Source organism: Nuphar pumila, chromosome 2 (genome assembly GCF_984573655.1).
Source record: "Nuphar pumila chromosome 2, dmNupPumi1.hap1.1, whole genome shotgun sequence".
Classification (NCBI taxonomy): domain Eukaryota; kingdom Viridiplantae; phylum Streptophyta; class Magnoliopsida; order Nymphaeales; family Nymphaeaceae; genus Nuphar; species Nuphar pumila.
This window is the reverse complement of record NC_143250.1, coordinates 122,871,479-122,882,777: the sequence shown is the minus strand read 5'-3', so window position 1 is coordinate 122,882,777 and position 11,299 is coordinate 122,871,479. Positions and strand designations below refer to the sequence as shown.

Sequence of the window (11,299 nt, the reverse complement as noted above, 5' to 3'; positions counted from 1 at the left end):
GAGAAGGGAGACAATGAAAGAAGGAAGGACAAGGGTGGATGAGGAGGGAGACAGAGACTTACGGTGGAAGGAGGAAGGAGAAGGAAAATGGTGGATGAGGACTAAAAGAAAAAGTGAAGGATGCACTAAAATTTTAGGAAAACCAATTGAAGGGGAAGCAGATCAGGTCATGCTGAACATGAGCGTTTTTTCTCATGCTGACATCGTGGCCATCCCATTTGCATTTTAAAAAGCTCAAAAGTCAACAAAACCAAGTGGCATTCATCCAAAATGCAAACAGACAGCCACGATGTCGGCATGAGAAAAAACGCTCATGTTCAGCATGTCCTGATCTGCTTTCAATTGAACGAAGGAGCACGCCAAGCTGAATATCTGGCTCTCTTCACTGTAATGCCAGGATAAGTAAGTAGTTTTTTTAGTTTTCAAGAGACAATACAAGAAACCAAAAGGGACTCATGTTTTCCCAAATGATGAGTGTTGACCTAAGGTCCCTATTTGACATTTTTTAGAAATAGTTTGGTCGATATTTGGAATTTCAGAAATATGTAACTCATTTTTTAAATTAAGATTAAAAGGTTGGCCCTTAAATAGAATTTTCTTTTTTTTCTTCTTGTTTTGCTTTCTTTCTCTTGCTCTTTGTCTGCACTGGTGATCTCTCGTCACCGGATGTACTTTGCTATTCTCTGATTAATTTACACAATTTTATTTTTGTCAAATAAAAAATAAAACCCTCAACAGTTTGGTGTGCATATGAATTGACTGAAAAGTATGATAGGTATTTGAAATTTTTCTTATTATTTTTATTACCATACAATTTTGCATTTAGCTAAATTTATGAAGGGCATACCAAATATTAAGTTTTTCTATGATGAGGAACCACCACCGAGAACTTGGTCACTTAACGAGCCCGCCTCCTTGAGAAGTAAAGCCCTTATGGAGCCCACCAGTTAAAAGCACCACCACACTGGGTTGAAATTAGGATGGGGTTGGCACCTTCTCCCCATGAACACTGAAGGGAGAGAGAAAGAGACTTAAAAACTGTCATAAAGAACAATGTGAAACTAAATATTCGGGGGAAAATGACATTTTAAGTCAATATTTTCAATGCCAAAATATGGCAATTTTTCTATGCTCTTATCTTATATTTTTCGTGGAAAGAATGTAAATATAATTTTTATTCTTTATTTCGTCTTACACATATACTTTTTATTCTTTATTTTTTGCCACAATTATAATAATGAAACAAATTTGAATTTCTCACAGGAATCTTGCTGCTGTTAAATTGCCGTTTTAAACGTTTGTCACCATGCTTATGAATCAACGGATCAAATGAAAACTTGGGCCGTATAACCCGAACCTGATAAAACAAACTAACGAGATTTGAGGGCATAGACCTGTCCTCCCCCCCCCTCCTCCCTCTCCCAGACCCTTTCTAACCACATATTCCGGTGTGTTTTAAAGCCCACAAAACTCTCTCTCTCTCTCTCTCTCTCTCTCTCTCTCTCTCTCTCTTCTCTCTCTCTCTCTCTCTCTCAAGCATAACTGAAAAAGAGAGAAACCAGAGACCCCAACACACACACACACCAACAAAAGGAAAAAGAGAAAATGAGCAAGTTTGGATATTGGGGTTCTCCAATTTTCTAATCCCATTTTACACAGGCTGTGTTTGGATCAGCCTTATTTAGGGCTTGGGAAATATGGGTAGGGTTAAGCTCCAGATTAAAAAAATTGAGAATAGTACCAACAGACAGGTCACTTTCTCAAAGAGGAGAAATGGGTTGATCAAGAAAGCTTATGAGCTCTCCATCCTTTGTGATATTGATATTGCTCTTATTATGTTCTCACCATCTGGTCGGCTCAGCCATTTCTCTGGCAAGAAAAGGTCTTCTCTCCCTACCCTTAACATAACTCTGCTTCTAACTATGATCAGTAACTTCCCCTATCTTTGTTTGTTAATTAATCGTTTTTTTTTGTTTTTTTTAGAATTGAAGATGTCTTAGCTCGTTACCTCAACTTGCCTGAACAAGAGAGAGGAGGGTATGAGCTTCACCAATTGGTTAAATTTTTCAATATATTTTAGGGAATTGGTTTCTGGCTCTTGGTATCTGTTGATTGATTATTAATTCATGTATTTCTGAATTTTTTGCAGAACAATTAAAAATCCGGAGGTAAGGGAATCATTACACTATTGTTTTGTATTGGCCATGGTTAAATAGAATATCGTATTTTATGCAGCATCGCTGGATGGTGACCGTGAAGCAGGCTGCCTGACATAAATCCATCTTTACATTTCTCGAAATAGGTTGTCTCCATATGGAGAAATGTTGAGATGGATGGCCAGCAGAAGTGGAGCTGCATGCAGCAATACTGCATAAAATTTGAACTCAAGAGAATTTTTATTGTTTATCCTCTTAATTATTCTATTTTGGTAAGGTTAGGGTTTTGAGTGGTAAATTTTGTTTTTTTTAATTGATTGCTTGTATTAAAATATTGCACTTTTATGCAGTTTGTGCTCAGGGCCCTAAAAAGGTTGCGGTGCGAAAGTGACCTTACTTCACATCTTACGAGGTATATTTCAAAATCTTCTCTTATATGTGCAAGACAAATCCTAGTAAATTAAAAATATTTTCTACTGAAATAGTTTTGTTTGCATATTTTAAAATTTTCTAATATACAATCTTTTTTAACCAGCCCTGGGAATGTAAATGCCAACATAGAGGTAAAAATATACACTCATCCTTCTTTTAAAAATTCATAGATAACCTATCATATTTATTAGTTAAGCTATTCAAATTTTCTAATCAATGTGTTTTATTTGATTTTGTGTTTTATCAGGAGCTTCAACAAGAAATTGCCAGATTACAGCACCAAATTCATAGTGATGAAAGAAGACTAAGGTCTTTTAAACTTATCGATTAATTTTTTTATGAGTATGAGAGAGAGATTTCTGTAACAAATATGCAAATTCTAAACTATATACATGTGTGTTGCAGATTTTTTGAGCCGGACGTTTCGGAAATAACATCATTAGAAGAGTTGGAATGCTACGAGAAATTTCTTCTTGATTTGGATGCTCATTGCACACAACGCTTGGTGAAACCTCTACAATCTTCTTCAACCAATGCATGGTTTCTTAAATGTTTTTTTTTTTTGTTGGCCCCCAAAGCATTCAATGATTGAAAATAATGTGATGCAGATGTACTTGGAAGCCCAAGAGGGTACGCAGACCTCCTACAACAGCCAACCAGTAGATTGGTTGCATCAGCACTCTCAAGTCCCTGTACAAACCTTTGTTGGATCAGACCCATTGATGTCTTTAAGGTACAATCTTATGAACCAACCAACCCACCACCTCTCTCTCTCTCTCTCTCACGCTTTGTCTTTGTACAAATGACTGTGTTGGAAGGGAGCAAACGCAAAGTTTACCAGAGCATATGGTTCAGACATCCATCTACGATGCACTGTCTCATGCAGGGGTGGTGGCCTCCATGCCCATGGAGCAGCACATCAGCGACTGCCCTCCTTCACAGTTGGAGAGAAGCTCCTGCAGCTCCATCTTCTCTGACATAAACCGCGCCTTGCAGCCAGTTTGGCATCAGCTGCAGTACGCTTCACCACCAGAGCTCATCCCAAAGCTGGAGCCTACATCCTTCCCTCTCATGCAGGTCAGCCTCTCGATCCCATCCCTATTGCCATTGCATTTCAACCTAACAAGGAAAGAACTCTCTCTCTCTCTCTCTCTCTCTCTCTCTCACACACACACACACACACACACACCTAAAGTTGTATAGGCCTAGAGTAACCCAGTAAGTTAAAGGACTAGCTCAGTTCAAGTTGTCCCATGAGACTACTTCATTTAAACTATATAAACCCAAAGGTTAAGCGAGTTTAAGGTGAGCTAGTCTTGAGTCTGTCGCAAGCCCAAACAACAAACTTGAGCATGTTCATGCTATTCATCGTAGCATTCCGCAGTTTGACGCCTTATGATTCAGAATCAAATATTCCTCGTCTATGGAAATAGTTTTCCATTATATCCTCATAAAAGGAACAAATTTTGCAGCATTAGAATATGGATTCTAATTTTTATATGTTAGTGACTTTGTTTTCGTGTATGTTATTAACTCGGATTTGTTAATATCTTCTTTAAAAAAAATGGATTTGCTAATACCACTACTAGTAACAGTACAAGGGGAAAGAGTTTTTATGGTTGAAATGAAGCGAACTAAAATATACCATAACCACTATATAGACCCGCTACATCGCAGCCAAAAGTAAGCATCAAATATTATGAACTGGTGTGCTTGGAGAGTAGATCCAGTAGTCAATCGGACCCGAGTATTTGGCAAAGTATTGAGAACCTGAAAACACAACACGTCCCATGCGCCAGGGAGGTCGTTAACAACGCTTTTAAGAGACGTTGAACATACCAGCAATTTAAAAAACTGGTTGCATCTTCACAACATTTGCAGGTGAAAATTGTTGTTATGTTTAGCTATACCACTTGCATTTCAAATCGTTTTCCTATTCAGCGAGTTTTGTGAAAAAATCATTGTTATATATTTGTTTGAAAGGCAAGCTAGTGTCAGGCAGACCCCCACCAGTTATTATATTCAACGTACCACTGGATTTTGAACCTGCAACGTCCCACCACAACTGATATCTTGTGAAAATCGTTGCAAGTGCAATCACATTCCACACTTGGAGTGTGCCGTTGCATAGGACGGCAGCCTCCATTATTGCTTAAGCCTGGTAGCTGATAGGCTGTATCCCAAAGATAAGAGAGGGTGATTAATTAGGTATAGCAGTACGCCAAAAGTGTGCCACTGCACCTAACATCCCTTCATCTATGGGGTATACAACACTTGATCATGCATCGTGTGTCGTGAGAATGTGGTAGATTCATGACATTTGTGACACTTTGCATCATGTGGCAGCATGGGATGGGCGAGCATGAGGCGCAGGGCGTCATGCCACAGCAGCAGGAGGAAACGACAGCTGGTCTTCAAAATCTACCTAACAGCACGCAAGAAGCCACGTTCGATGACCGCGTGGCTAATTTGAACAACTAGAGACGCTATGTACTTTTGTACTGTTTGGATCATATACTTCAACAATAACCAAAAGGTGTGCACTGATTCTAAGGGAAGTAGGGTAGGAGTTCTGCCCTATACAAACTCTTAACAGGCATGTCTTATAGTTTTGTACGTGATGTGGTGATAATGCAGTTGAAGAACACGATGAGAAGGTCGATTATATTTTTCAATTAAAACAAACTGTTGTACATCTGTTTTACGTGGACACACTCTCTCTCTCTCTCTCTTTATATGTATATATATATATATATATTATTCCTAGAAAATTATGCACGTTTCGTGTATTTGAGAAATGTGTCACTCTTTCGTGGGATACAAGTTTCTCATGCTTGGTTTTGTTTATTTATTATGTTATTAAGGCTTTTCTTCTTCTTAAATATTTCTCGTTAGTTTTCCCGTTTGTTTCTCAAGTTTTTTTTTTTTTGAAAAAAGATATATCAATCAGCAAAATTAGTCACAATAGGTGTATAGTCGGGTGCGATGAGGTGTCGTGCCCACTGTGGTATGAATACAAAAAATGAGAATAACAAAAGAGCCCAAAGCAACCAGATACAAGGAGACCCCACAAAGTAGTTAAAAACGGGTAGCAAGAGAATCAGAAAATAAGGTTAAGGGGCCGGCTCCAAAGCAGCAGAACCACAACTCAAAGCTGTCTTAACATCGCTCGATTACCCCCCAACCACAACTCAAAACTATCCAAAGTGGTTGTGCAGTCTCCGTGTATTCCCCTGAAGATGCGCTGATTGCGCTCGGTTCATAAAAGCTTCCACGCCGTGAGCAACCAGACACGCCAAATGAGTTTTCAGCTCTTTTCTCTCCCATTCAGATGTGACGCGATGAAGATGTCCCTAGAAAAGGAAACGCCTGTTGGACATAATCAGTTATGGGTCCAACCCACGAATGTGACCCTGTTTGACACCCTCCTAGTGGGTCACGTTTTGTGACCACTTAATGGGGTAGTGGGTGGGAGTTACGTGAATGTGGAATAACTCCATTCACGTAACTGCCTAATCTCCCATTACATAAGCGGTTAGGGGCTACAAGGATGATGAGAGACTTGTAGCATTTCCCTGCCAAAATTGTGTTCCGCATTCGAACGCTGCGGAAAGGGTCCTGCTCCCCGTCGACCTAAGGCCTGGGTTCATTGTGGGCGTCGACCGGCTGAGGAGAACGCCGAATTACCTACATGATCTATGGTGAATTCAGGTACGCTTCCTGTCATTGTTGATTTTGCAGGGATTCGCCAACATTGGGTTATGGGCCCACCACGCTTCCGCTGCGCGTGGCTGTGTAGGTCGTTTCAGCGTTTTGGGCATTGGTGGAGTCATTGTGGGGCAACAACCACCGGTAAGCGGCAGATCAAATCCTTATAAAAGAAAAGAAAGGATGATCGGAATATACCTGTGGCCGTCGGGCTGCAGGGATGATCCACTATTGCCGGGATGGTCGCTGGAACCATCGCCTGAAATCCCCTGTAGTTGTCGGCCTGCAGGAGGCTTTTGTAATGAGCCGCAGGTAACAGCAGCGGCCTTGCCGGCGACCAATTTGCCCAACCTCATCGTTGTTTTACAGTCTACTTCGGCGACAACAATAAAATAAAAATAAAAATTAACCCTTACCTAGGGGGGGGGGGTCGTCGGGGTTGATCATCGTGGGGTGATTTGCCGGCAAGGGCAGCCATTGGTCAGCGGCAGCCTTGCTGACACCGCCGAGACTGCCGCCAGATTGGCAAGCGGTGTCGGTCTTCTGCCATCGGACTGCGAAGCTGCGAATCGTCGTCATGGGGTGACATCTTTTGATGGGGGGGGGTGTCGCCGGATCGGCGTCACCGTGGGGTGACACAGGTTGCCGGCAACCGGCGTCGGTTGCCGTTACGGCGACATGGGTCGCCGTGGAACCTAAAAGGGCGGAAACCCTTTCGGTTTCCCTGAAAACCATAAACAGAAAACCATCGGGTTTTCTGTTTTTGTGTTTATAAGGGAACCAGATCGGGTCCGGCGAGAAGACCTGATGACAGACCCGATCCAAACCCATTTTGGGTGTATCGGGTCTGTTATTCATTTTTGGATCTGACCCGGACCCATAATGGTACCGGGTCTGGGTCTGATCCGGAAAGAATCGGGTCTCTCTCTCGGATCGGACTTGACCCAGGTCCATTTTGGACCAGGTCTGATCCGGACCCATTAAGAGTCGGGTCGAACCCGGGGTCCATTTAGGACCGGGTCTAACCTAGTTCTGTTATGGACCAGGTCGTACCCAGGGTCCATTTAGGACCGGGTCTAACCTGGTTCTGTTATGGACCGGGATGTACCCGGGGTCCATTTAGGACCGGGTCTAACCCGGTTCTGCTTCGGACCGGGTCTGTTTCGAACCGGGTCTAACCCGGGTCCATTTCAGACCGGGTCTAACCCAGGTCTGTTCGGGTCGGGTCCGACCGATATCAAGTATGGGTCGGGTCAGACCCGGATCCCTTTTAAATCGGGTTGAATCCATGAATGCAGGATCTGAACACTATTAAGACTGAATCGGATCAGGAACCGATACAGAGCCCTTTTTGACCGATTCTTTTCAGTTTTTCACCGGTTTCGAGATGCTGAAACTTGTTTTCATAAATATAAAGAGATACAGGTATTATGGCATATGGTTATAGGGTTTTATGAACTTTTGTTCATATTAAGTATCGGTTTATAAGGTTTAGAACCGGTTTGGACCCTTAGATGACCGGTTCGGGCGGTTTCAGACCGGTTCAGAGTGTTTTTAGACCGGTTCCTACTTGAGGACTCTGGGTTTTACCCATATGAGCATGTTTTTGTTATTTTTCATACTTTATAAAGTATTTATTTTGAATAATGCATGACTTATGCATGTTAATTCATGTATTTTGCGTTGGTTAAGTTGTGCATGATGATTTTAAGCATGAATTGTAACTAAATTCATGACAATTAATTTATGCATATTTGTTGAAGTATGAACTTATATTATGTCATGAATATACATGCATTAAAATGTGTGCATGGGCATGCTCCATAATACGAATAAGATTTTCGGTAAAAGATCTTGATTGACTGATTCATATAATCACCAAAGTGATCTGAGTCGTATTAATTAAGGATTCTTTGGACCGTATTAAGATTTGTAATTACGATTGTGTGTGAATTTATGAAACATCGATTCTAGCCAAAGGTAGGTCATTGTGTTCCAAATTTACACAGGGTGTGATAGTAGATGTGTATTCCAGCCCATGAAGCATGTTCGTACCCAAATGTACAGTGTTGTATTGCCTCTGGATTCATGATCTACTAGTTTCACCAACCGAAGTCAATTCCTTGAGAATTGAAGAGACGGAGCAATTATGAGTATTGTTGTTTTCACCAAAGTGAAACGATAATGGCTCAACAATGCTTGTCTCAGAAAAGGTGAAAATAAAGGGTCTGACTTTTACCTTTTCAGCACGAGTCTCGTCTGAGCAATAATAGTAATGTCTTTCCGTTTTCGTTCCTTGATTTATCAGGTTCCTTCCATATCGACAGTTCAAGTAATATCCCTATCTTAGACGGATAAAATTTTTTTGATTGGAAAGAAATCATGTTATTCACTTTGGGCTATATGGATTTAGATCTGGCCCTTAGAATTGATGAACCTCCCGCTCTTACAGAGTAGAGCACAGTCGATCAGAAGGCTGCCTCTGAGAAGTGGTAGCGCTCGAACAGACTTAGCCTGTTGCTTTTGCAATCTCGATTGGCTAAGAATATTCGAGGTGCCATTCCTCATTGTAGGACTATGAAGGATTTTCTAGGAGCCATTGAGGCTCAGTTCATCACTTCTAATAAGGCAAGGGCTAGTACACTCATGTCCAAATTAGTGTCTATGAAATATGTTGGCGACAGTCACATCCGACAGCACATTTTGGAAATGAGGAATATTGTGACTCAACTGAATGACATGAAGCTCGCCATCTTTGACTCCTTTTTAGTCCATCTGATCTTAACCTCGTTACCTACAGAGTATGGACCCTTTAAAATCTCCTACAACACACATAATAATGAGTGGTCTTTTAATGACCTCTTGGCTAAGTGTGTTGAGGAAGATGAGAGATTGAAGGGTGAGAGGGTGCCAAGTGCACATATGGCCTCTCATAAGGATAAACAAAGGTCGAGGTCAAAGAAAAGCTCATTCAAAAGGAAGAATCAGAAGAGAGTCACTGGGGAGAATTCAAACTCTCAGGTGAAAGCCAAATCCCAGTTAGGTGGCTGTGATCATCGCAAAATTTTTCCTCTTTCGTGGTTTCTCTCTCTTCCTTCTCTTTTCCTTTTCCAACCTCTATTCTTCTCCTTTTTGAAGGGAGAAAAATAAAAGAAAGAAAAGAGAGAGAGAAGAGAAAAGAAAGAAAGAGAGAGAGAAGAGGAACTCTTTTGTGGGTTTTCACTTGACCTTGATTTGAAAATAATTTAGAAATTTAACTCACCTTCGTTTTTTAAAATATTGCGGGAAAATGGAGAGACGGGATTCGCTCGTCGGTACGAGGTTCGACCATTCCTGGCGCCTTTACCAGGGGTAATCGAACCAAGGATCGAATCTATGCCTTTTGCTTTGCCTAAATATAATCTAAGAATTTATCCTAAAGATCTAAATGCACAGAGAGTCATGCGTGTGCAATGCAAGGATGTATGCTCTTTAGAAAAATTGATTTAGAAATTTCCAAGTATTCTGAGATGAACTTAGTAAGGGAGTGAAGAAATGTTTGAATCTCACTTAGAACTTGAGATAGATCAGAGAAGTTCTAAGTCTTTGAAGTAAATCAGAGTTTTGGAAGAATAAATGAGGAGGAATGACTTGGAGCTTTGAAATGAAAGGAAATGAAGTTCCAAAGTCAAAATCGACTTTAAATTTGAATTTTTAATTTAGGAAAAGAAATAAATACTTGAGATGGAATTGGATTTAGATTTTTAAGTTTGGAATGGATTCGAGATAATCAAATTGTATTTAAAGATAGAAATGGATTTAGGGAGTTTAGATAAGATCTGAAAATGGGATTGGATTTGAAATCTAGAATTGGGAATGGAATTGGATCTAAAGATGGATTTAAGATCTGAGATCTGATATAAAATTGGGTTCTGGATCCTAAGGTGGATTTGGATCTGAAGTCTGAGATCCGAATGTATGGTTGGGTTCTGGATCTTAAAAAGGATTTGGATCTGAAGTCTAAGATCCAATGTAGAATTGGGTTTTGGGTCCTGAGATGGATTTGGATCCGAAGTCTAAGATCCAAGGTGAAATTGGTTCTGGATCCTAGAATGGAAAATTGGACCTAAGTCTAAGATCTAAAGTGAAATTGGTTATGGATCCTAGAGTGGAAAATTGGATCTGAAGTCTGAGATCCGAATGTATGGTTGGGTTCTGGATCTTAAAAAGGATTTGGATCTGAAGTCTAAGATCCAATGTAGAATTGGGTTTTGGGTCCTAAGATGGATTTGGATCCGAAGTCTAAGATCCAAGGTGAAATTGGTTCTGGATCCTAGAGTGGAAAATTGGATCTGAAGTCTAAGATCCAAAGGGGGAATTTGGAGTTTGGATCCTAAAGAGGAATTGGATCTAAAGTCTGAGATCCAATATGAGTGTTGAATCCTGGATCCTAAAATGGATTTGGAATTAAATTCAGAAGATGAATCAAGAACTTCCAAGTTTAAATTGAACTTGGAAAATGAATTTTAGAATTTGAATATACAAACGAATTTCAAAGTCAAATTGAACTTTTGACTTGATTTAGAATTTTGAATTTTGGATATACAAATGGATTTCAAAGTCAAATTGAACTTTTGAATTTAGAATAAAGAGTTTGAAAATTGATTTGAGAAGTGAAGAATACATCTGAAGGAAATCACTTGGATTTATGAAAAAGAATTTCGAAAATATGATACGATTCTATCCTAGATGATGAATGAATTTAAATTTTTGAAATTGGATTTTTGAAAAGCTATTTCATTCTTTAGATGAATTAAAATAAGATTGAAGATATAATACATCCTTGACTATGGTCATTGAATGTATTATATAATAATCTATATTTAAATTCAAGAGAAGAATAAAATACATTTGGTGCTTTTATAGAATTTAAAATGAAATTAATTCTCAATATACCCTGACTATGGCCATTGGTATATATTTTGAGTTAATTTTAAGTTAAATTCTGATAAAAGAAGAAAATA

At 39.8% G+C, this 11,299-nt stretch overlaps 1 protein-coding gene across 1 annotated transcript; it reads left to right on the top strand.

Moving 5' to 3' along the window:
• Positions 1 to 1,697: 1,697 nt before the first annotated feature.
• Positions 1,698 to 2,896, top strand: LOC149846978 (agamous-like MADS-box protein AGL104). The gene is made up of 5 exons (XM_089992971.1): positions 1,698 to 1,882; positions 1,984 to 2,037; positions 2,150 to 2,168; positions 2,507 to 2,568; positions 2,836 to 2,896. The coding sequence occupies exons 1-5, from the start codon at positions 1,698 to 1,700 to the stop codon at positions 2,894 to 2,896; spliced, it is 381 nt and encodes a 126-aa protein (XP_089849097.1).
• Positions 2,897 to 11,299: the final 8,403 nt, after the last annotated feature.

Excerpts from the sequence above, each read along its gene's own strand:
- LOC149846978 (XM_089992971.1), top strand. The coding sequence starts at position 1,698 with ATGGGTAGGGTTAAGCTCCAGATTAAAAAAATTGAGAATAGTACCAAC. Across the intron at positions 1,883-1,983 it reads CATTTCTCTGGCAAGAAAAG|AATTGAAGATGTCTTAGCTC; the intron begins GTCTTCTCTCCC and ends TGTTTTTTTTAG. Across the intron at positions 2,569-2,835 it reads CTTACTTCACATCTTACGAG|GAGCTTCAACAAGAAATTGC; the intron begins GTATATTTCAAA and ends GTGTTTTATCAG.